This window comes from Trichomycterus rosablanca, chromosome 3 (assembly GCF_030014385.1).
Source record: "Trichomycterus rosablanca isolate fTriRos1 chromosome 3, fTriRos1.hap1, whole genome shotgun sequence".
NCBI lineage: Eukaryota > Metazoa > Chordata > Actinopteri > Siluriformes > Trichomycteridae > Trichomycterus > Trichomycterus rosablanca.
Window position 1 is genome coordinate 20672110 of NC_085990.1, and position 27649 is coordinate 20699758.

Consider the following 27649-nt stretch of genomic DNA (forward strand, 5'->3'; position numbering starts at 1 on the left):
TTAGGAACTGAGGACACTAATTGTTGTAGAGGTAAAAGTACATTGTCCCTATTCTTGCTTGATTGCTTGAACATTTTAACTGTTAAGTAGGGTCCAGGGTCTCCATTGTCATATATCATACTTTGTAATGCACTGCAGGCAGGCCTGTTTAACTCCTGCACACTTACAAAGCCATACTGTTACAACAAGTGCAATATGTGATATGTTACTGCCTCAGAAATACAAACCCTATTTACAGAAAAGTTTGGCGTTTTTGTAAAATGCAATAAAAATGAATCTGTGATTTGTTCATTCTCTTGAAACCTTATTGTCCTGACAAATGTACAGAGTTTTCCAATGTTTTCACTGATCATTGTATTTGATGAATACAGAATATTTGAAGCCTGCAACACACTTCAAAAAGTTAAGACATAGGCAGGTTTGTCACTCCATCACCTTTTCTATTAATAAGATTTTTAATGGTTTGGAAAGTGAGGTAATTGTTGCAGTTTTGCAGGTGGATTTTTTTTCATTTGTGCTAGGTACCAGACCCTTAGCTGAAGTCTGGCATTGTCTTGCTGAGGTAACTGGTGGCTTGTGGAATGACATTAATTAGCAAGAAGTGTTTAAATTTGTATTTTGTAGACATTGTTTGATAACAACAGACAAGTGATCAAAGGGTCTGGGTGGTATATTTTAAGATTCTGAAGGTTTCACAGTATATCACGGTATTTTTATTTTTTGTATGACTGGGACTTTTTATATGTCTGTGGCTTCTTCTACTGTCATAGGTACACAAAATATAAAAAGTTTTAATTTCACAATGTATATAGTGAAAATTTTGAGTACTATAAGCTTTGCTCGGCCCCACAAAATGACATAATATATGATGGAATTAGTATGCGTGAAACAGTTGCAATAAATACATTTTTTATTGTTTATTTAATATTTAAGTATTGTACAATTACCATTAGCGCTAACAGTACCTGGCTAACTCGTGAGCTGTATCTAATCTGCTTTAGCAGGGAACATTATTATATGATTTGCTGCCTACTAAAGCCTACAGCTGTTGTATTAACTGTTACGGTATGGCGGTATTTGAAAAATCTATGTGGTATGAGGAATCAAAGACAGTATACCGAATGTACCGTCATACTGCCCAGCACTAGTTCAATGCATACTTAATGTGTGTTTACCCAAAACCCCAAATCTTTAGGCAGTTTAGAAAACCCAAGAAAAGCCTAAAAATGGACATGTTGGTGGTAAAGAGGATAGATGGTCACCATAGGTTCTGTGTAAAATGCCATATTTAGCATTACGCACTATACTGTTCATATTTTAACATTTAAAAATTATAAAAAATCCACATACTTTTTTATTCAAACATTTCCCTTTCCTATAGCTATCATGCATACTTTTAAGGTTCACATTAGCCTAAATTTTAACAGAAAATTGTTTAACTTGAAGAAGAGGCATATCTGAGGGAAAAAAACAGTGTGTTTGAATTTGGCGCTGAACATAGCGGCGGCTTGCTATAGGACTGAGCGCAGAAGAAAAGACGCGAGCAGGTCACGGTAGCAGCTGGGCCGTCGAGTTCACACAATATGCGGGAGCAGAAGAGCAGCAAACCCGCCAGTCTTGACTTTTTATTCGGTCTCTTCGTTTCCTTACCGGCTGCAGCATGTAAAAAATTAACGATACACCGCCAACTGCGCAGGCTGAGGCCGAACACGGGCTTTGTGTTTTGACCACGAGAATGTGGCGGTGCTTCGAGGACCGAGTCGTTTTTTAAACAAATGGGTGACACACAGTTATCTACATTTGTGTGGATTTTACGGGCTTTTTGTCTTCGATCCGGTTTTTAACCTTTATGGATCTTTAAATTTTGGATTCTTTTAGCTTGTTTGGGATTTTCGATCTGAGGAAGAACATAAACTGATCAAGAAACGTTGCCTGTCTACCTCGACATATTGCCTGCCTGGGATTTAAATTATCACGTGTTCCAAACGAGGAGGATTTTTTAATATCAGAATTCATGTTGAATTGATTGTTTAAGGAATTTCAAGATGAGCAAGGAAAGGCCGAAGAGAAATATCATTCAAAAGAAATTCGTAAGTGTAGCCTGTGTGCTAAATCGTTTTGTCCTTGCTTGTCCCTAAACCTTTTAGAGTATTATTAATGCATGTTCTTTACATCGGCCCACTGTTCAGATCAACGAGATCTGATAAGCGTGTTTCCCTACATGTTTTCTCTGTTTGGGTAAAAGAGGCGAGTTAATATAGATTTACTTCTGCTTTACTATACAGAGGGTTAGTACAGCGTAATAACCGTTTTGCAGTTGACCCAAATATTGCGGTGTGTGTGTGGATGTCCTACTTGTCCACAACCGCAGACTACCGTGCGAAATAGCACGCTATGGCGTACTATGTATGTAGTGCTATAATATCCTCTGTGCTCTATTATGGCTCTTGTGTTTATATAATGAAGGCGGATTATCATTTTAGATATTTTCGCTATATTATTCAGCAATTGTTTGTGTCACGCCACCAGTGTTGTTTCCGGGTTTTAAACTAGTTCTTAATTTGTTTATTTTGTTGACTATGCTTTGATACGGTTTACATCACTGCATGTGTTAACCCCAGAATGGTGCTACATTGCTAGGCCTACTAATATCCATATTAGAGACTCGGTTTCATGTTTATTTACTCAGTTTATACAAACAACATTGTTACAAACATTGTTGGGAAACATAATTTGCTGCAAAAATGTGTATTAGTGTCCAACAGAGACAACAGTGAATACAGTAAGCTGTTGTACTATGAATAAAGAAATTCGTCCATTAAGAGAAAACAAACCTAAATATTAATCAACTCTTTCAGTAACTTAATGTGTCACTAAAGTACCTGTACTGAGCAATGACAATAAAGTTAAATCTATCCATCCATCCATCCATCCATCCATCCATCCATCCATCTAACTATCCATCCATCCATCCATCCATCCATCCATCCATCTAACTATCCATCCATCCATCCATCCATCCATCCAACTATCCATCCATCCATCCATCCATCCATCCATCCATCCATCCATCCATCTATCTATCTATCTATCTATCTATCTATCTATCTATCTATCTATCTATCTATCTATCTATCTATCTAACTATCCATCCATCCATCTAACTATCTATCCATCTATCTATCTAAATATTTAAGCCTTCACAAGCAGGACAGTTATTCTGTGTTGGACAGATGCTTTTGACTGGGAATTTATGACTTCCAAAAAGGAAAAATGAAAAAATACTCAACTGTAAATAATACTAAATGTTCACGTTTATTTGTCATTTGTACAAATGTTAGCAGTAATTGTACATCGAAATGTGTTTTGGGAGGCTTGGGAACTCAACAGATACACTAATAAGCAAACATAACATAAGAGAAAAGTAGAAAATAGGAAGGATAAAATGGGGGGTAGGGTCCTAAAAATAGAGAAAAATAAAACAGTATAAACAAGCTTTATATATATATATATATATATATATATATATATATATATATATATATATATATATATACTTTTATATATGTACACACATATGTCAGTGCATATACAGGGTGAGTAAAATTTTAACACTTGAATGGAAACCATTTATTCACAAAATATACTTCATATGTGTAAGATGATTTATAGGACAGTCTCAACCTGTTCGCCATCATGTTCAACATACAAAAACCAGCAAGCAACAGTACCATTTAAAGCCTGGACACACATTTCGCGGGGAATAGATCCATTAGTATTAACATAATTTTCACTCACCGTGTATATACACATTTGAACATTGTAAATTGCAGATATGCATTGTTATCATCTATAAACATTACATTGTTGGGCAACAGAAACAGCATTCTTTATTTGTAATTTAGATACATGTAGAATTAGCTTAAGATCTAATAACACACTAAAATATTAAAAGTTTAAATGTATTACATTCGTACTATACATATATCAATGTTTGCCCCCTTTGTAGCTTGAAGGTAATTTCTAGTTTCAGTTTCCCAGGTCTGTAAGTAAACAAATGCAGCATTGTTTTTCCTTGTAACTACCAGAGCTGCCAGAACTAAAATCCTTATGCACAGTCAGTCAAACCTTTAGTTAGTCATGTTGAAGTATGTACTAAGAGACATAATTGCTCCTAAAGTGTCTCAACACATTTTATTATTTTTCCTGCCCCAACATTGTTTAAACCTTACTACATGTTAGTAATACGTTAATAAGTTGAGCCGGATTTGTTACAACAGAAAAGCTGTAAGTATATTACACCAAAAAACAAAACAATTAAATACACTACTTAGTCAGAATATCATAATTACTTCATAATAAAGGGATTGGATGAAATGTTGGAAGCTTTTATTGAGCAGAGCCATAAAGTGACTTAAAAATAGCTTTAATCCTTCTTGGAAAGCTGCCATAACAGGTGAAGGTGCTTGACTTTGGTGTTTAGTCTTATTTAATGTATGTGTGGAAAATTGCCATCCTGAAATATACAGTGTATCACAAAAGTGAGTACACCCCTCACATTTCTGCAGATATTTAAGTATATCTTTTCATGGGACAACACTGACAAAATGACACTTTGACACAATGAAAAGTAGTCTGTGTGCAGCTTATATAACAGTGTAAATTTATTCTTCCCTCAAAATAACTCAATATACAGCCATTAATGTCTAAACCACCGGCAACAAAAGTGAGTACACCCCTTAGTGAAAGTTCCTGAAGTGTCAATATTTTGTGTGGCCACCATTATTTCCCAGAACTGCCTTAACTCTCCTGGGCATGGAGTTTACCAGAGCTTCACAGGTTGCCACTGGAATGCTTTTCCACTCCTCCATGACGACATCACGGAGCTGGCGGATATTCGAGACTTTGCGCTCCTCCACCTTCCGCTTGAGGATGCCCCAAAGATGTTCTTTTGGGTTTAGGTCTGGAGACATGCTTGGCCAGTCCATCACCTTTACGCTCAGCCTCTTCAATAAAGCAGTGGTTGTCTTAGAGGTGTGTTTGGGGTCATTATCATGCTGGAACACTGCCCTGCGACCCAGTTTCCGGAGGGAGGGGATCATGCTCTGCTTCAGTATTTCACAGTACATATTGGAGTTCATGTGTCCCTCAATGAAATGTAACTCCCCAACACCTGCTGCACTCATGCAGCCCCAGACCATGGCATTCCCACCACCATGCTTGACTGTAGGCATGACACACTTATCTTTGTACTCCTCACCTGATTGCCGCCACACATGCTTGAGACCATCTGAACCAAACAAATTAATCTTGGTCTCATCAGACCATAGGACATGGTTCCAGTAATTCATGTCCTTTGTTGACATGTCTTCAGCAAACTGTTTGCGGGCTTTCTTGTGTAGAGACTTCAGAAGAGGCTTCCTTCTGGGGTGACAGCCATGCAGACCAATTTGATGTAGTGTGCGGCGTATGGTCTGAGCACTGACAGGCTGACCCCCCACCTTTTCAATCTCTGCAGCAATGCTGACAGCACTCCTGCGCCTATCTTTCAAAGACAGCAGTTGGATGTGACGCTGAGCACGTGCACTCAGCTTCTTTGGACGAATAATGCGAGGTCTGTTCTGAGTGGACCCTGCTCTTTTAAAACGCTGGATGATCTTGGCCACTGTGCTGCAGCTCAGTTTCAGGGTGTTGGCAATCTTCTTGTAGCCTTGGCCATCTTCATGTAGCGCAACAATTCGTCTTTTAAGATCCTCAGAGAGTTCTTTGCCATGAGGTGCCATGTTGGAACTTTCAGTGACCAGTATGAGAGAGTGTGAGAGCTGTACTACTAAATTGAACACACCTGCTCCCTATGCACACCTGAGACCTAGTAACACTAACAAATCACATGACATTTTGGAAGGAAAATGACAAGCAGTGCTCAATTTGGACATTTAGGGGTGTAGTCTCTTAGGGGTGTACTCACTTTTGTTGCCGGTGGTTTAGACATTAATGGCTGTATATTGAGTTATTTTGAGGGAAGAATAAATTTACACTGTTATATAAGCTGCACACAGAGTACTTTTCATTGTGTCAAAGTGTCATTTTGTCAGTGTTGTCCCATGAAAAGATATACTTAAATATCTGCAGAAATGTGAGGGGTGTACTCACTTTTGTGATACACTGTAGGAACATTTGGTCCTGCAACATACAGTGGATATAAAAATTCTACACACCCCTGTTAAACTGCCAGGTTTTTGTGATGTAAAATAATCAGACCAAGATCAAACACATCAATTTTAATGTGACCTACATTCTGTGCAATTCTATTAAAAACCTAAATCTAAACTAAAATCATTTAGTAGGGGAAAAAACTAAAATAATGTGTTTGCGTGTGTGCACAACCTCGTATATTTGGAGATGTGGCTGTGTTTAGAATTAACCAGTCACACTGAAAGTCATGTTAACTAGTAGTTAGTACACACCTATCATCAATTAAAGTGACTCTGTTCAACATCATATAAAGTTCAGCTGTTCCAATAGGATTTTCCTGACATTTACTTAATTGCATCTTACAGCAAATACCATGGTCAGCAGAGAGCTTACATAGCATCAAAGAGATCTTATTTTGAAGAGCATAAGTCAGGAGTAGAGTAGAAAAAAATGGCATTACATATACCACGAAGGTTAAACTTTTTGGACATAATTACAAAAGGTAAGTCTGGCTAAAAAACAACCCTGTGCATTGCCAAAAAAACCCCAGCAATATTACAGTGAATTATGGTGGTGGCCACATTCAGCACTGGAACTGGGGCTTTAGACAAAGTGGAAGGAAATATAAACAGTTCCAAATATCAGTCAGTTTTGGCTCAATTTAGGCCTCTGCTAAAAAGCTTAGTTGACAACGAGCTGAAGAGGTGCCCAGACCTGAATCCAATTAAAAATCTGTGGGGTGACCTAAAGAGAGCTGTGCAGGGGAGATGCCCTCGCAATCTGACAGATTTGGAGTGCTTTTGCAAGAAAGAGTGGGCAAAGAATAAATATAGATAAAATAAGTCAAATAAAAACAAATTACTAGTTTAACAATGTGCATATTTATGCAATCACATTGTTGTCTTATTTAATATGTCTTTTATAACCACCCCAAACATTTCAGTTTGTTTTTTTTAAGGTAATTTTACAGATCATAGTTCACATTAAAGGTGTAAAAAGTTCTGAAATGATTTTACAAATTTTATATCCACTGTTTGTTGGCTCTTTAAAAAACTGTCTAAATAAATCATTATTCGTATTATTTCCATAGCACGGCTTCCCTTTGCCATCATAGACACCCGTCATACTTAAAGGGGAGCAGACCACAGCATATTGTAGTTTTTCTGCCCTTATACTAATTAAACCTACATTTATGAGCCAGGAGTTACAGCTTTAGTATTGTTTAGTTTTAACCAAGCACTAATCTGCCAGTTTCCACCTTTCAAAAAGGGTCTGAAAGCTAACATTTCTTCACTGCGTTTGTACCATTATAGGGTTTTTGTACCTTTAATATGGACAAAATCTAAAAGCTGTAACAGTATATAGGAAATGGTAGTCAGGATTGATTAAAGAGTATGGTCACCCTTTAACTTGGGTTTAAATGGGTTTGTTTCGTTTGGTTTGTTGTGTCATGTTGGAACATTCTTTAAAAATCCTCCAGTTCCTAGAGAGATAAAGCGAGCAGAGAGCTGCTTCACAGTATACATTCCAGAATTTAATACTTTTATATCTTTAATCATTTAATAATTTTTTTAATCTAGTTATTATGTAGCCACTCTGCTGATATGTATTGCGACATTATTATCCTGATGTATTAAAGACATCAATGGTGTTTGTGTCATATTGATTGGCTGTTATATGACTGTGCGAAGCAGTCATTTTACCTGAAGGTATTGATGAGATGGCTGCCTCAGACCATTATGAATTATGCAGTAGAGGCATTCTTTGGCATCCTTCATACATAAAATTATCCACATGTATAAAATACAATTACACTTAACTGTTTAGATCATGATACTTTTATTTATTCACTTTACTGACGTTCAATAAAAAAAATTATTTCTAGATGAAATAGATATTTCTAGTGTGTGTTGTGCTGGTAAGAGGGTATCAGGTGCAGCAACATTTGGATTTTAAGTTCTGTGATTTGGATTTTAAGGACTGTGATCAGAAAGTGTCCACTGAAAAAAACAGAGAACGATTAACACACATTGTGCAGGGTAAAAGAAAATAGCTGTAGACTCTAACTGTACTCTAACTCTGCTGTGCCATATGCACTCCTTAAGTACACCTCAAATAAATGAGCGGCTCCCCAACCACACCAAGCTTGGTGAATTTACAGGTGGATCCAACCCAGAAAAAAAATATCACACTGGCTTTGGTGCAGCTTGTCATTTACGAGGAACTGCATTGTCAGTTGCCTGTTTCTCTTTACTTCCTCTGCTGGCCATTTTTTTTTACTAAATATGGCTGATTATTTTACCAACAGAACAACTCTCTGTGGCTAGAGAACAGAGATGGGCATTGTTATTTGAAGACCAGAGAAACTGAAGTAAAAAATTATGACTGAATTAAACTAAAATAACAGAAACAAAGTACATGCACTTCGGTCTTCATTAGATAAAAGTATTAAGTGGTTCTAGTTAATCAAAGACTCTTTACAATTTAATTTAAAGTAATTTAAGTAAATGTAACTGAATTGATGTAGCTTGTTACTACTCACCTTTGGCTATGCAGATTGTAGGCTAGACAAAGATACACAGACAGTATTGGCTAAAGGGTGGCGGAACCCCAGTGATGGATTGGTGCCCTGTTTTTTCCTACTCCTGCCTACAGAACTACCGCAGTCCTGTCCAGGATAAAGTGGTTGATGGAAAAAAAGAAAATACATGTTTTAACTTTTTGTTGTGTTCCATCCTGGAACACAAAAACGTCACCTAAAATGTGTACTTGCAACATATAGTGCACATGGTCCTGCAGCATTCAGTGGATATGAACATTTTACACACGCCTGTTAAAATGCCAGGTTTTTTGTGAAAATAATCAGACCAAGATAAAACACATCACCTTTAATGTGACCTACATTCTGTGCAATTCTATTAAAAAAATTAAAGAAGGGAAAAATAAATAACTAAAATTATGTGATTGCATACGTGTGCACAACCTGAGTGTTAATTGCTAGACATGCCTTCTTGTCCAATATCGGATCTTATTCTTGCATGCTCTTTTAACTAAAAAGACCACATAAACACTATATTCTTGTGCATAGTCTTAAGAGAAGAGTAGGGGCTATAATGGTTCAAAGATAATATATATTAATATTTTAAAATGTATTATATCTGAATGCATTTTTTAAACAGTGCAGCGGTGGCACAGTGGCTTACTGGGTAGAACTGTCGCCTCACAGCAAGAAGGTCCTGGGTTCGATCCCCAGGTGTTGTGGTCCAGGTCCTTTCTGTGTTGTGTTTGCATGTTTTTCCTGTGTATGCGTGGGCTTCCTCTGGGAGCTCTGGTTTCCTTCCACAGTCCAAAGACGTGCAAGTGAGGTAAACTGGAGATACAAAGTAGTCCATGACTGTGTTTGACGTTAAACTTGTGAACTGATGAATCTTGTTTAAGAAGTGGCTCCCTGTTTTGTCATGAATGTAAGCAAAGTGTGTAAAACATGACGTTAAAATCCTAATAAATAATAAATAAATAAAAAGTGCACATATTTAGGTATATCTGAGAACAGATTATCAGCACACAGCCAACCTAATACACTGTATAATCAAACCAGGGGTTCAGTGCCATTTTTTGATGAACTAATTCATAAATGATTATGAGCTACACCACTACACTTGTAAAGGTTAAAAATAAACTGCTTGTGTTAAATTACTCGTTAGTGGTGAAGCTGCTTCTGGTTAGGAAACTAAAAGGTTAACAAGAAGTGTGTTCTGGCACAGTTAGGCCCACCTCACAACGTGCCTGTTTTTGCCCGGGATCCAGTTACAGAGAAAAAGCCTGCCTTGTGTTGTGGTGCTAAAAAAGTGTGCTGGCCGTGAAAATGGTGTTGCCTTTGTGTGCTTGCCCCCACTGTGAGTTCAGCTGGTCATAAAGTTTAATTTGTGGGAGCACGGTGAGCTAAAGCCAGCTGCTGCTGCTTGGCACGTAGTTATATAAAAGATCCTATCAATGTCGGCCTCATCAACACACAACTGGAAACTCATGTTGCTCCCCCACCAGCACACACTCACAACCACAGCAACATGGCAAGGCCCTGAAAGCTTGCTTTGTTTTTCTGCATGACAAACGTTGGGTAAGGATATGAACTAATCCTCTACACCACTGTGACTTCGATCACACTTTTCAGGCTAGTGGTCTGTCAAAGAGGAGGGGCGTATTATGTAGTGATTCAGCACATAGAGTTAGCTTTCACAGTTCCAAATAACAGTCTGTGTTCCATTTCCAAGGCTGAATGATGCTTTGGTACTGTAAAATCTTTAACTAGATGTGATAGAAATTGATTTTACAGCTAACAAACTCATACCTAACATTTACTTTAGTGTCATTTATGAATACTCATTTGCAGATTGACTTTTATGGTCTAATTTAGTCTAAATGAGGCAAGCGCAGGAGCAACGCAATCATTTAAAAGTAAGGTGGATAAAACGGCCACTCTCCAGAAGAAATAGAATACAGTGAACCTATGACTTACGAATTTAATTGGTTCAGAAGGGCTGTTCTTAAGTCAAAATGTTTGTTAGTTAAACCTATTTTTCCCATAAGAAATAATGTAAACAGAATAAATCCGAATTAAACCTTTCCAATGTCTTAAAAGGTCTTTTTTTTGTTAGAAATACAAGTAAATTCTCCCTTAAATCTTAAATTATAGAATAAACATTACTGTAATAAACAATAATACACGGTAGTACTGCACATAAAACACACATCACATTTCAGTACAGTACGTGTGCTGTACCATACACCGTAATACATTTCCTTCTTTTTTTTATAAAATGTATCTACGAGAAACAACAATAACTCTCATATTTCTCTATTATTTCCTTCTTTATTTCAATAGTGTTGTATTTTGTAGGTGTAATTTCATGAAAGAATAACTTCCTTCTTCTCTCTCACTCGCTGTCCCCTCTGTCTGATACACAGTGACAGCTACTGGCAGGAGTAATTGTTCAACAACAAACAGTAATAGATTGTTTTATTTTCTCACCACTATGCTTTCTCTGCACATTCTTTGTGGCCATTTTAATATTGAATTTTACAAAATCTAAAGAAAACACTGAAAAAACACCGTCCGCTCTCCGATCACTGTATATATATAGAGAGAGAGACTGTCAGAGTCAACTTGTTCGTGATGTCGTGTGTTTCGCGAATTTCGGTTCGTAATCCGAAATTTGTTTGTACGTTAATACATACAAATACTGTTCATACCTCAAGGGTCTACTGTACTGTATAAAATTTTACTATTCTAATAAACGTAAGGCAACTATTACACGATTAGCCACTTATTGCCTCTTACTGCAGTGTTTGGGGCGGCACTGTGGCTCGGTGGGTAGCACCTCACGGCAAGAAGGTCCTGGATTTGTTTTCCAGGTGGGTCTTTTCTGTGTGGAATTTGCATGTTCTCCCCCTGTCTGCGTGGGTTTCCTCTGGGAGCTTCGGTTTCCACTGTCCAAAAACATGCAAGTGAGGTGAATTGGAGATATAAAATTGTCCATGAATTGTCCGTGTGATATTGAATTTGAACTGATGAATCTTGTGTAACCAGTAACTAACTGTCCTGGCATGAATGTAACCAAAGAGTGTAAAACATGACATTAAAATCCTAAAACATCAATAAATTAATACTGCTGTGTTTACACCTTTCACATGATACCCATCTAAAACAACACACAATTTTAACTGACATTATTCACAGTTTATTCACATGTAGTTTTCCGATATTGGCCCAAATCACTGGATCGGATATCGGAAGGAAAAAAAATGTAATCCGATCCGATACTGTTGCTTAATGTAAATTACACTCAATGTAAATAACACTTAATGTAAATAAGGCCATTGTTTGTGTGTAAAACAAATAACTCACAAAGATACGTTCCAACAGAGTTCCGTTTATTGCCACTCACGCTTGATGACATCATTAACATGTGCCACTGATCTACAAATCATCCGCAACAGCCATTCAGAAATTAAAACACACTAATCTACTTCAACTTTTAGCATTTAAAAAAAATCATCTCCTACTGCCACATCTAAAACACTGTTTAAACACAATAAAAATCACTTTATAAATGATAAATCACTCACCTGAGATCAAGAAAATGTATTTTGTCCCTGCTTGGAGATCTCACACATCCTCAACGATTAATCCTTTAGTGTTATGAAATAAAACAAACTATATCGTTTCCCGTTTTCCTCTTCAAAGCCAGCAGGGTTTTTAATAAGCGCGCTTTGTTTTTTAATAATCTAAAAACGTGACAGAACTTTAACGGAAAATCTCAACTCTGCATCAATTCTAATTGGTCCATTGGTCTAATTGGTCCATCCAAATAGCTAGTTTAACCATGGTGCATTGAGACATGTATTATTACTGCTTAGTTGTTTGAGAGGAGAAATGACGGTATCGGATTGGTATCGGTATAGGCAGATACTCAATTTGCAGTATCGGTATCAGACATAAAAAAGTGGTACTGAGCCAGCCCTACTTTATATGGAATGTGAATAAGTGATTTCTTATTGCGGATCATTTGTCTGCATTTTTGATTTGGCACAGTTTTTATTTCAGATGCCCTTCCTCACTCATACCTCCTATATATTTAAATAGGAAAGTGTCAGGAATCCAGGGCTGGGTTCACCTACCGCCATCTGCCCTCTTAGTTTGTGAGCCCAGCCTGGATTTCAGGCAATGCTGTTATCAGCACCGTGGCTCTTACTATTATGCTATGTGAGCTTACTACTGTAGTTTTATATGAAATGTATTATAGTTTAAAACAAAAAAGCTCTGTGAATGGTCTTCGTTTGGAGATGTGAGAGGATTAAAAAAAAACAAGCAAAGAAATAAAGTGGGGTCATGAAATTATTGTTTCTTTCATTTAGGGGTGAATTATTAATTATTTATTTGTATTTTTATCAGCCACTTAATTTTGGTCAACAATGGGTGCAAGGCAGGAATACTCTGGACACTAATCTATCAAAGGGCTATCGCATTGTCAACTATTAGGATAAAGATTTAATTCTTGTATTTTTTTTTCTTTTGCTTAAAAATGTAAAATCTAGCATGACCCTCCCCTCTAAACTTCCAGTCTCCCCTCTCTACAACTTTAGTGAACTTCCTTTACACCCACTCAGCCTGAGGAGGGCCGCTGGCTAGCACGTCCCCTCTGGCCCCTGTGTAAACAGACCAGAGCAAACAATTACAGAAATCTTTTACAGAGGATTATGCCAGATTTTCTGTACCAAGCCTGCCCCCCACCCTTGCGCCAGTTTGAGGCATCTGCACGAGGAATGGTTAATATACGGATAGTAGTTTGGGACTCTCCGTATGCCATACTGCTTTCTGTTAGGCCCCATCTCAGTCGGTGACTGTGTGCCAAGTGAGTGGAGGCACATGACAGGTCAGGGTGGCGGTCTGCCCTAGCAGACAATTAACAGTTGTTATAGAAATAAATGACTGACCTGACGCAGGGTACACACTCCTTATAAGTCAAGTTTAGATTAAATTACCTCACTTTACAGTGAAAACTGAAAATATACCCACTTTCTCACACAGATTATGCTTGGTTATTGGACCAGATCAGAAAATCTCAGCCTTTTGAACAGAACTTTGCATATTACTAGTTAATATGCTCTCCAGGATGTGAAATTGACTTAGACATTTAATGATAATTTGCTGTGGACAGAGACGGTGTAGACGGTGTACTTTAGTAGTAAATGTAGAGTATTCTATAGTATGTCTCACTGTATGCTACTTTAGTCTTTTTTTAATTTGTTAACTATATGGGCAAAAGTATATGCACAACCCTCCTTATTAAAATCAGTTGCCTCACCCAATGCTTATCCCTTCACATTTTTGCCATTAGTATGGGGAGGGTTTTCCTGGTGATGCATGATTGTGCTCCTGTGCATAAAGTAAGATTCCTAAAGACCTTATTGATATGACCTACATTTAAATTTTCGGCATTTAGCAGACGCTCTTATCCAGAGTGACGTACAGAAGTGCTTCCATAGTAAACATTACCATGGGATGAGGTTTTAACATATTTGGGATGCATTGGAATGGCAATTGCCGAAATGATAAATTCTCAAAATTTTGTAAAATGCCTTCCCAAAAAATTGGAGGCTGTTATTGCTGTAAAGAGAAATAACTCCCAAGGTTAATGCCCAAGGTTTTGAAATGGGATGTCCAACAAACTCATGGTTAGGTGTCCATCTACTTTTGGCATATTTTATTATTATTTTTTTTTGAATTTTCTATTTTTCCGTCGTGTCCAATTATTCTGATTGCGTCCTCTATACTGATTCGACCCTTCACCGCTGACTGAGGACGCCTCTCAACTGACATACGCCCCCTCTGGCACATACAGTCAGTACAGACTGCATTTTTCACCTGCAGTTGAGTTCATAAACTTGACGGGCACTGTGTATGGAGGGCCACACCCCCATCAGCATTATTCCTCAGCCCTGTTTAGGCGCCATCAGGGGCCGCAGTTGCACCAGTTATGAGGACCTATGATCCGACTTTTTTACCCTCTAACCCTGAACAACAGCCAATCGTTGTTCATTCTGCCACCCAGCCCAGTCGGAAAGGCAGAGCTGAGATTCGATACGATGTATTCGAAACCCCAACTCTGGTGCGCTAGCATACTTTACCGCTGCGCCACCTGAGCGGCTTTACTTTTGGCATAGTTGAGCTTTCTTGATTTATCTGATGTGCGTTTGTCGTGCAGTTGCTGCATTGTGCTACATTAGATGGAACAAAGTTGTAACTGCTAATGTAGTTTTATGGAATGAATTTAAAGCATGTTTATGGTCAGGGCTGGCCACACCATACAGATTGACCAATTTTGTTAAACCAATCCTGCTGTGTAAAAGTGTCATGTAGTGTTGTTGGCTATTGCACTTTAACTCTCTACACCTGACGACAAGTCCCCATCGTTCATCTCAGCCCATTCTGCTTTCTTTTTATGACCACTAAAAAATTTAAGGCTCTCTTGAGCAGCTCAAGCAAAACAGCTGTTGTTTCACTTTTGTTGAAAATGCCTCACATGTGTACTTACTGTGTAATTTATTAGCCTTACATGAAAGTCTGCCCTAACCCGTCATTCTTGTGTTTTTATAAATATCCAGAACCTCACCTCATTCGTCAAACCTGATATAATTTAGTTTCAGTATAGATACACACAAAAGCCACAAGGCAGGTTTAACAGCTACTAAAGCACGTCATTGTATTATACAAATTATACACGTCATTGTATTTTTTTTATGACAGTAGGTTCTAAGGCTTAAAATTTAATAAACCCATGTGTAACTTGAACTACAATAAAGGGATTGACACTCATTATTCAGCAGTTAATCATTAACTGAGCAGCTTATAGCATCTTATCAAAACTTAAAACACACCACCAAGTTTCATATCCACAAGTCTTTTTAAAATAAATTAAATAAATAGAGTGTGGTGGCACGGTGGCTCGTTGGGTGGCACTATCACCTTACAGCCAGAAAGTTCTGGGTTAAATCCCCAGGTGGAGCGGTCCGGGTTCTTTCTGTTTAGAGTTTGCATGTTCTCCCCGTGTCTGTGTGGGTTTCCTCCAGGAGCTCCGGTTTCCTTCTACAGTTCAAAGACATACAAGTGAGGTGAATTGGAGATACAAAATTGTCTATGACTGTTTGACGTTAAAGTTTTGAACTGATGTATCTTGTTTAACCAGTAACCACCTGCCCTGTCATGAATGTAACCAAAACATATAAAACATGATGTTAAAATCCTAATAAATAAATAAATAATGTATGAGTAGGGATGTAACGATGCGATACGATACACGATACTGGGTTCACAATATGATTTTTTCCCCGATTTTTCCTTTTATTATTTTTCTTTAAATGAAATAAAATACTGTATTTATGCTTATCTTTTATTTATCTAAATAATAAATTGCCTTTTATTTCGGAGGTAGGTACAAACTATGCCAAATAATGCTTATTGTGTAAAAAAACTAAAATGAAATTTTAAAACAAATTATATAAATAAATGAATAATACAAATAATGAAAGTATCCTCACATAAATAAATTTGGCTGGAAAATCCCCCTACCTGGCAACTTTGTGAAGTGCCGTCAAGCAGGCGAGGTGAATAGCGCCAGTGCCCTCTGCTATTTAAAGTGAATATCGATTCATCTTAAATGAATAACCGAATCGTGGCACACATCGTGGCACACATGCACCGATTTTTAACTGTCTTGTGGTGCATCGTTACATCCCTATGTATAAGTGTAATGTAGTGAGCATTGCAGTAAGAATAAGATAAACACGATATGTACAATTAAACTATCAGCTGTGGATTTGAAATAGTCCGTAGCAAAAGCCTATTACCAAGGGGCTCATTCTACATGCTAGTCCTAAAAAGCATAGATATCACCGGTATTTTTATTTTTTTAAAAAGAATTTTTCCCACTTTTTTCCCCCAATTTTTTCCCCAATCTAGTCGTGTCCAATTACCCCTGAATGCATCCTCTATACTGATTCCACCCTTCATCGCTGACTTAGGATGCCTCTCAACTGACATACGCCCCCTCCTATACGACCTATGATCTGACTTTTTACCCCTAACCCTGAACAACAGCCAATCGTTGTTCATGCAGCCACCCAGCCCAGTCAAAAAGGCAGAGCTGAGATTCGATACGATGTATTCGAAACCCCAACTCTGGTGGTGCGCTAGCGTACTTTTACCGCTGCGCCACCTGAGCGGCTTATCACCGGTATTTTACATTTTTTCATGACAACATTATTGTAGTTATTATGGGACGATAAGCAGTTTTGCGATAAGCAGTTTTACCTTAATACTGGAGCATGATGCAAAATAACCAATTTTTTGTCATTTCACACATATCCACATGTGCAGGATCAAACATGCAGTCAGACTCTATACTAATGCAAAACAGCTTCCGTATCAAATTTTTAAGTGTGTAATTTTTTCATTTCATTTTCATTAACCGCCTTTTATTAACTGGTCACGGTGGCATGACGGGTTCCACTGCTAGGGCTTCGGCCTCTCCGCCAAACCCCCCAATCATGTCTGTGTAGACACCCGGCTGGCTGATTGCATTTACATTTACAGTTTCGGCATTTAGTGGACGCTTTTATCCAAAGCGACTTACAGTTGTGACAGTATACGATCTAAGCAATTGAGGGTTAAGGGTCTTGTGCAAGAGCCCAACAGTGGCAACCTCGCAGTGGTGTGGCTTAAACCGGCAACCTTCTGATTACTAGTCCAATACTCTAATCACTAAGCTACAGCTACAACTGCCATACACCGGTGGGCTAGCATGATAGACTGCTGCGTTTTTATTACCCATGTTCTTTCTGTCGTTCATGATTTAAATAATACTAATAAATATAAGTGGCCCGGTTTTCTCATCATACGATTTTGTAGTTTTTTTACCATAATTTTCTGCAGCTGGTGTGCTTGTTTATTTTAGACATGTTATAATATGCTTGATGCCAGTGCTTTGTGCACTCTACTGAGGATTTTTGCCAAACCCTCTCTTTATAAATCTTGATTACTCATTGCCTCACCTGGCAGTAAAAACATTTACCCCACTGTGAACTAGCAATTGTATTATGCGATTGTATTTTTCATGTGGTGTAGACAGAATGAGTCAACTACCAACATTATTACACACTTTTTAATCCTACAACACAACCCTGCAGCTTAAGATACAGAAAACATTGTAACTTTAATCCTGATCACTGCATTGCTTTGAAAAAAACACCCTGATGTTTTAGTACCATGTGTGTTCTACAAAAGCAGTAAGGTGGATTTTTAAAGCTATTAAAGCATTCATGCAGGGTGTATAATATACACTGATCAGCCATAACATTAAAACCACCTCCTTGTTTCTACACTCACTGTCCATTTTATCAGCTCCACTTACCATATAGAACCACTTTGTAGTTCTACAATTACTGACTGCTGTCCATCTGTTTCTCTACATACTTTTTTAGCCTGCTTTCACCCTGTTCTTCAATGGTCAGGACCACCACAGAGTAGGTATTATTTAGGTGGTGGATCATTCTCAGCACTGCAGTGACACTGACATGGTGGTGGTGTGTTAGTGTGTGTTGTGCTGGTATGAGTGGATCAGACACAGCAGCGCTGCTGGAGTTATTAAATACCGTGTCACTCACTGTTGGTCCACCTTGTAGATGTAAAGTCAGAGAAAATCGCTCATCTATTGCTGCTGTTTGAGTTGGTCATCTTCTAGATCTTCATCAGTGGTCACAGGACGCTGCCCACGGGGCGCTGTTGGCTGGATATTTTTGGTTGGTGGACTATTCTCAGTCCAGCAGTGACAGTGAGGTGTTTAAAAACACAGTCAGCATTGCCTTGTCTTATCCACTTATACCAGTACAACACACACTAACAAACCACCATGTCAGTGTTACTGCAGTGCTGAGAATGATCCATTTTAAAGAGCTTTACTGTGGTAACAAAGCATTTCCCTTGGCATAATGTCAGCAGCAGCAGTCTGAACTGTTTACACAAGGCAGGTTGGGTCCATGGATTTATGTGCTTTACGCCCATTTTAAATATACTATCTGTGTGTCACAGCAGAAGTCAGGAATAATCAGACCAACCCTTTTTTTTTCCAAATTTTAACTGACAAGTTTCTGTGAGCCTGTGTCCGCTGTAGCATTAGGATTCTGTATTTGGCTGAAAACAGAAGCAGAAGCTGATGTGGTTCTCTGGTTTTGTATCCCTCTGCTGTTAAGATGTGATGTGTTGTGCTTTCTGACATATCTTCCTGCTCACTACGCTTAAAGAATTGTTATCATGGCCTGCCTGTCAGTCTGAACCATTTGAGCCATTCTCAAATTGCAGAACATGGTGATGCAGTGTTTCCGTCTCCAGCTTTTTTTAAGGGGACCATATCTTTCCTCTTTCTCTGAGAACTGGGTTGTCGCAGATGGCCGGAGTAGCCTATGATTTTGTGACAATCAGTTTTCTTTTATTTACTATCCCTTTTTATCCACTTTCTCTGTTGTGGGCTGCAGATGCTTTTGTGTGTTTTTGTTAGTGTTTTTTTAGCCAAGTATTGTTCTACCTTGTTCAAGTATCCTGCACTTGGGTTCATTTTTATTCTTACAGTTGCAGGGCTTCACCTCATGCTTTAGTAGTGAGGTGTGACCTGCCCAATTACACCTAGATACATGTGACACAGCTGCCTAGTGGCTTCTCAAACCATATGCTTAACCATGTATGTACGTTTATACTATACAGGTTCTAGGAATCAAAATTCCAAACCACTGCTCCAGGCTCAAGCCATACAACTAGCCTTAGACCACATCCAAGATAACCAGCAGCTCAACTTTCTAATCTGCACAGATTCAAAAGCCTGTGTTCAAGATTTAGCATTTCATAATTCCACGCTGGCCTTAAAGGAAATGAACAAGCAGACTTGACAGCAAAGCATGCCGTAACATCCCTGATCCAACAATGCCCCTGCCCGCCATTCGATCTCAGACCAATTATAAAAGCATACACCACAGCAGCTTGGCAAAAAGAACTGAAAACTCATACCACCAACAAACTCTACTAGATGTACCCTACCATGAAACGGATAGAGCTCAATAACACAAAAAACTATGGGAACATATTATTTATACAAGATGCCACATAGGGCACACCAAATTGATCCATACCTGCTTGCTAAAAAGAGACCCCACCCACTTGCCCCCTCAGTGGATCAAGAACTTCTATTAAACACATCCTCTATTCATGCCAACAGATGAACACCATCAGAACAAAATTCTACAATAGGAACAGCTACAAGAAAATCTTCATCTCAGTAAAATAAATAAATAAATAAATAAATAAAAAAAACCCAAAAAACTGCTTAAATTCCTGGAAACCCTAGCATTTAAAAACTCCTTTTAAGTTATGAAAGAACAATCGAAACTCTACACCCTTATAGTTACACAAACACTCTAACCACCATAAGCACAAGTGAAAAAAGCAAATCGACCCACCTCTTTGACTTTTAAAGACTCTAGCCATGATAATAGCCATAGCAGCTGACATGGCGTTAAGAATTAAACAACAACAACTATATAGGTGCTAGACGGATGCGGGAGTATAATCAGCCCTCAAAAAGTGCAGAAGAATTGATATATTGCAGTACACTTTGAAGCATTCCCTGTGCCTCATCAAATGGTATTTACTACACCTGGGGAAAACACTTCATAAGCCTACTGGGTACTCAGGGCTTTAGTCCTCTTGTTTCTTCTCCAGCTGTTCCTTTGTTTTCCATGTTTCTTGGTGATTGTGTGGAGTGCAGGGTTTTTGCTTCCCTGATGTGGTTGCTTTTTTATTCTCTCAATTACTGCTTTGGGCTTTGGCTTGGTTTTGTTTTTAGTTTGGTTTGACCATTATTACATTTGCTGTAGTATGTTATAATGAAAAACTTTCTAATACTGAAATTCCACTTGTAACAAATGTGACCTAATTTTGTCATTAAAACTGTTGCTGTCCATAATTAGAATTTGAAATGAAAACCATCACACTTACACACAAATGTCGGTACAGTCAGTACACACTCCCAGATCTGTCTAGATGGAGAAGAGACAGACAGCAAAAAAGACAGACAGATGGAGCAGCAGACAGACATATGGACATACAGAGAGTTAGAGAGATAGAGATCATGATGCACTGTGCTGTTTTCATGCTGTGTGAGAGTACTGGGTTTTCCTGGCTTGATCTGAAGCAATCTGCTTTGCTGCAAGATAAATGTGTCTCACCTGAACTCCAGAGGAATGAAATAAAGTTCCTGGTACTGCGGAGTATTGCGGTTTGCCAACTATTCTCCAGTTATTGAATAGTTGGTGACTTTTAAGTAAAAGACACCGGCGAACTAGGCTGGTGAGCTCACATTTTTAGACATATACAGAAAGATACATTTAGATTTATCGATTATATGATAAAGACACGTGCACAGTACTGATTGCATCTTTTCACGTGCACGATGTGAGTTCATATGCGGATCAGCTTTGTGTACAGAGAGCCACACCCCGATCAGCATTATACCCCAACCCTGCACAGGCGCCATCAATAAGTTGATACGTTGTATTCGAAATCCCAGCTTTGGTGTGCTAGCGTATTTTACCGCTGCGCCACCTGAGTGGGTGATAACTAGTCTTTTAAAGAATTTAAAGTGGCGGTTTGCACCGTTTAAGTGCCTTTATAATCAATTAAATAACTGCTCTAGCGTAGTTAGAGCGTAATGTAAAATTTTCCACACAATGGCTCATTGTGTTAGCATTTAATGTAAAATTTTGCACCAATTTCAACTAAGAATCTCTGGCCAATAGAGCTCATCCATATCAAATGCATGCTTGTCTAAATTCCCAGTTTTGAGGCAGGCTATGGCTATAATTTTAGAACCTGACCATGAGCTTTTTGGACATCCTGTTCCAAAACCAATGGCATTAACATATAGTTGGTACCTTCTTAGCAGCTAAAACAGTCTCCAGAATTTTAGAACCTGACCATGAGCTTTTTGGGCATCCTGTTTCAAAACCAAAAGCATCACTATAGAGTTGGTCTTTTCTAAGTAGCTATAACAGCCTCCAGAATTGTAGAACCTGAGCTTTTTGGACATCTTTTTCCAAAACCAATGGCATTAATATATAGTTGGTACCTTCTTAGCAGTTATAACAGCCTCCAGAATTGTGGAACCTGACCATCAGCTTTTGGACATCCTGTTCCAAAACCAATAGCATTAATATATAGTTGGTGCCTTCCTAGTACAGTAGACCCTTGACTTACGAATTTAATTGGTTCCGAAGGGCTATTTTTAAGTCAAAATGTTTGTTAGTTAAACCTATTTTTCCCATGTAAAATGTATTTACCAGAAACAACAATAACTCTCATATTTCTCTATTATTTCCTTCTTTATTTCAATAATGTTGTATTTTGTAGGTGTAATTGCACGAAAGAAAGAATACTTTACTCAGACGATTTCCTTCTTCTCTCTTACTCACTTTCCCATCTGTCTGATACACAGTGACAGCTACTGGCAGGTGTAATTATACAACAAATATTAATAGATTTTTTCATTTTCTCACCACTGCGCTTTCTCTTCACACTCTTTGGGGCCATTTTAATATAGAATTTGACAAAATGTAACGAAAACACCGGACAAACATCGTCCGCTGTCTGAATGTTTGCTCACTGTATATACAGTGTATCACAAAAGTGAGTACACCCCTCACATTTCTGCAAATATTTTATTATATCTTTTCATGGGACAACACTATAGAAATAAAACTTGGATATAACTTAGAGTAGTCAGTGTACAACTTGTATAGCAGTGTAGATTTACTGTCTTCTGAAAATAACTCAACACACAGCCGTTAATGTCTAAATAGCTGCAACATAAGTGAGTACACCCCACAGTGAAATGTCCAAATTGTGCCCAAAGTGTCAATATTTTGTGTGACCACCATTATTATCTAGCACTGCCTTAACCCTCCTGGGCATGGAGTTCACCAGAGCTGCACAGGTTGCTACTGGAATCCTCTTCCACTCCTCCATGATGACATCACGGAGTTGGTGGATGTTAGACACCTTGAACTCCTCCACCTTCCACTTAAGGATGCGCCACAGGTGCTCAATTGGGTTTAGTCCATCACCTTTACCTTCAGCTTCCTCAGCAAGGCAGTTGTCATCTTGGAGGTTGTGTTTGGGGTCGTTATCCTGTTGGAAAACTGCCATGAGGCCCAGTTTTCGAAGGGAGGGGATCATGCTCTGTTTCAGAATGTCACAGTACATGTTGGAATTCATGTTTCCCTCAATGAACTGCAGCTCCCCAGTGCCAGCAACACTCATGCAGCCCAAGACCATGATGCTACCACCACCATGCTTGACTGTAGGCAAGATACAGTTGTCTTGGTACTTCTCACCAGGGCACCGCCACACATGCTGGACACCATCTGAGCCAAACAAGTTTATCTTGGTCTCGTCAGACCACAGGGCATTCCAGTAATCCATGTTCTTGGACTGCTTGTCTTCAGCAAACTGTTTGCGGGCTTTCTCGTGCGTCAGCTTCCTTCTGGGATGACGACCATGCAGACCGAGTTGATGCAGTGTGCGGCGTATGGTCTGAGCACTGACAGGCTGACCTCCCACGTCTTCAACCTCTGCAGCAATGCTGGCAGCACTCATGTATCTATTTTTTAAAGCCAACCTCTGGATATGACGCCGAACACGTGGACTCAACTTCTTTGGTCGACCCTGGCGAAGCCTGTTCCGAGTGGAACCTGTCCTGGAAAACCGCTGTATGACCTTGGCCACCATGCTGTAGCTCAGTTTCAGGGTGTTAGCAATCTTCTTATAGACACCAGGGAGGGACAACGACACATTTGGGCACAATTTGGACATGTTCACTGTGGGGTGTACTCACTTATGTTGCCAGCCATTTAGACATTAATGGCTGTGTGTTGAGTTATTTTCAGAAGACAGTAAATCTACACTGCTATACAAGCTGTACACTGACTACTCTAAGTTATATCCAAGTTTCATGTCTATAGTGTTGTCCCATGAAAAGATATAATGAAATATTTGCAGAAATGTGAGGGGTGTACTCACTTTTGTGATACACAGTGTATCACAAAAGTGAGTACACCCCTCACATTTCTGCAAATATTTCATTATATCTTTTCATGGGAAAACACTATAGACATGAAACTTGGATATAACTTAGAGTAATCAGTGTAACAGCTTGTATAGCAGTGTAGATTTACTGTCTTCTGAAAATAACTCAACACACAGCCATTAATGTCTAAATGTGAGTACACCCCACAGTGAACATGTCCAAATTGTGCCCAAATGTGTCGTTGTCCCTCCCTGCTGTCATGTGTCAAGGTCCCAGGTGTAAATGGGGAGCAGGGCTGTTAAATTTGGTGTTTTGGGTTCAATTCTCTCATACTGGCCACTGGATATTCAACATGGCACCTCATGGCAAAGAACTCTCTGAGGATGTGAGAAATAGAATTGTTGCTCTCCACAAAGATGGCCTGGGCTATAAGAAGATTGCTAACACCCTGAAACTGAGCTACAGCATGGTGGCCAAGGTCATACAGCGGTTTTCCAGGACAGGTTCCACTCGGAACAGGCTTCGCCAGGGTCGACCAAAGAAGTTGAGTCCATGTGTTCGGCGTCATATCCAGAGGTTGGCTTTAAAAAATAGACACACGAGTGCTGCCAGCATTGCTGCAGAGGTTAAAGACATGGGAGGTCAGCCTGTAAGTGCTCAGACCATACACCGCACACTGCATCAACTTGGTCTGCATGGTCGTCATCCCAGAAGGAAGCTGACGCACAAGAAAGTCAGCAAACAGTTTGCTGAAGACAAGCAGTCCAAGAACATGGCTTTTGTTTGGCTTTTCTGTATGTAAATACCATTTCTTTTAGGTGATTTCTTACAGTTCAGTCACAGACATTGACTCCACTTTCCGGCCACTTGTTTCTCATTTGTTTTGTTGTGCATTTTCTGTTTTCAAGACATATTGCTTTAAGTTTTCTATCTTGATGCTTTGATGTCTTACTTGGTCTACCAGTGCTTCCCTTTTACAACCTTCCCATTTTGTTTGTACTTGGTCCAGATTTTAAACACAGCTTACTGGGAACAACCAACATCTTTTGCGACATTCCACAATGATTTATCTTCTTGAAGGAGTTTTATAATCCTCTCATTTGTTTCAACTGACATATCTTGTGTTGGAACCATGATTCATGACAATCTGCTTTGTGCAACAGCTCTCCGAGGTGTAAGCACTCTTTTTAAACTGAAGAATAATTAGCAAATCTAATCTGCTGCAGATGTTTTGTTTTTAAACTGCAAATTACAGAGTGATTCCATAATTTTTTCCTCAGATTTGAGTGATTCCATATTTTTTTCCTCTACTTGATCTAAAAAAAGCAATTGTGACTGACCACAACTATTATATTTGTTTCTTTTTTTTATTGTTTCTTAATGCCAGAAAGTTGACATTTTGAAAAATGATAGTTTTGTGGCATGTCTGTGATTTATTTTTTTTCTACAAAATTAAACAATTGACAGAACATCTTCCAAGAATGGTGATTCCATAATTTTTGCCAGGGGTTGTATATACAGGGGTTGGACAAAATAACTGAAACACCTGGTTTTAGACCACAATAATTTATCAGTATGGTGTAGGGCCTCCTTTTGCGGCCAATACAGCGTCAATTCGTCTTGGAAATGACATATACAAGTCCTGCACAGTGGTCAGAGGGATTTTAAGCCATTCTTCTTGCAGGATAGTGGCCAGGTCACTACGTGATGCTGGTGGAGGAAAACGTTTCCTGACTCGCTTCTCCAAAACACCCCAAAGTGGCTCAATAATATTTAGATCTGGTGACTGTGCAGGCCATGGGAGATGTTCAACTTCACTTTCATGTTCATCAAACCAATCTTTCACCAGTCTTGCTGTGTGTATTGGTGCATTGTCATCCTGATACACGGCACCGCCATTGGATGCACATGGTCCTCCAGAATGGTTCGGTAGTCCTTGGCAGTGACGCGCCCATCTAGCACAAGTATTGGGCCAAGGGAATGCCATGATATGGCAGCCCAAACCATCACTGATCCACCCCCATGCTTCACTCTGGGCATGCAACAGTCTGGGTGGTACGCTTCTTTGGGGCTTCTCCACACCGTAACTCTCCCGGATGTGGGGAAAACAGTAAAGGTGGACTCATCAGAGAACAATACATGTTTCACATTGTCCACAGCCCAAGATTTGCGCTCCTTGCACCATTGAAACCGACTTTTGGCATTGGCACGAGTGACCAAAGGTTTGGCTATAGCAGCCCGGCCGTGTATATTGACCCTGTGGAGCTCCCGACGGACAGTTCTGGTGGAAACAGGAGAGTTGAGGTGCACATTTAATTCTGCCGTGATTTGGGCAGCCGTGGTTTTATGTTTTTTGGATACAATCCGGGTTAGCACCCGAACATCCCTTTCAGACAGCTTCCTCTTGCGTCCACAGTTAATCCTGTTGGATGTGGTTTGTCCTTCTTGGTGGTATGCTGACATTACCCTGGATAACGTGGCTCTTGATACATCACAAAGACTTGCTGTCTTGGTCACAGATGCGCCAGCAAGACGTGCACCAACAATTTGTCCTCTTTTGAACTCTGGTATGTCACCCATAATGTTGTGTGCATTGCAATATTTTGAGCAAAACTGTGCTCTTACCTTGCTAATTGAACCTTCACACTCTGCTCTTACTGGTGCAATGTGCAATTAATGAAGATTGGCCACCAGACTGGTCCAATTTAGCCATGAAACCTCCCACACTAAAATGACAGGTGTTTCAGTTATTTTGTCCAACCCCTGTATATATATATATATATATATATATATATATATATATATATATATAGAGAGAGAGAGAGAGAGAGAGAGAGAGAGAGAGAGAGAGAGAGAGAGAGAGAGAGTCAACTTGTTCGTGACGTCACGTGTTTGCGAATTTCGGTTCGTAATCCGAATTTTGTTCGTATGTTAAGTTGAAAAAGATTGCTGGTAACCCAAAATGTTCTCATGGTAAACAGTTCGTAACTCAAGGGTCTACTGTAGTTATAGCAGCCTGTGTATTTTTTTGGAGTGCTGGTGTTAAATTGCGCATTTTTGAGATTAGGCATTAATGCTAGATAAGAAGGTCTGGTGTCCTAGGTGTTCAGTGACAATGAGTTTAAGGCTTTGTGCAGACCATTAGGGTTCCTTCAGACCAAACTTATTACATCATGTCTTTATAGACCTGGCTTTGTGCACAGGGCCAACGTCTTGCCAGAACATATACCTGTTTGCAATGGGTGTGTTAGCAATGGATGAAAAACCTAAGCTCAGTAATTAGGAAGGGTGTTCACATTTTTATTTCAGAAATGGTTTAGCAAATAAAAACATCTAAAGTTAGTTGGTATGTAGTTTGCAGTGGTTATGATATGTGGACAATTCTAGAAATCCTGATATGTGTCACTAGGTCAGAGTGAGTATTGATTATCATTAATTCGTTTGTTACTCTTCTTTGTTTTTGGCCAGTTATCTAACAGAGGAGATGTGTTAAGGCAATAGTCAACGTGTAGAACAATAGAGATTTCTGGTGCAGTGCTGCTTTCCACTATTCTGCATTTAACTACATGAATGTTGCTATTTATAGAGCATACACACTGTACTCTTTGCTTTCTGCTTGGAACACAATTCAACTTTATCAACTACTCTGCTTCCACTTTCTGCACCACATGCACTATATAGCCAAAAGCCATGAGCTTGTTGGACATCTTATTCCAAAACCAAGTGCATAAGTATAGCGTTGGCCCCCAGTTGATGGATGTCACAGA

The 27649-nt window shown here is 39.0% G+C and overlaps 1 protein-coding gene across 2 annotated transcripts in view; it reads left to right on the top strand.

Moving 5' to 3' along the window:
- The first annotated feature begins 1808 nt into the window (after nucleotides 1–1808).
- Nucleotides 1809–27649, top strand: part of jarid2a (jumonji and AT-rich interaction domain containing 2a) — a 126729-nt gene continuing 100888 nt past the window's right edge. For both annotated transcript variants that reach the window (XM_062991018.1, XM_062991019.1), the window contains exon 1: nucleotides 1809–2090. In XM_062991018.1, coding sequence (XP_062847088.1) covers nucleotides 2046–2090 — 45 coding nt within the window. In that variant the 5' untranslated portion in view covers nucleotides 1809–2045. The remainder of the gene's footprint in view (nucleotides 2091–27649) is intronic.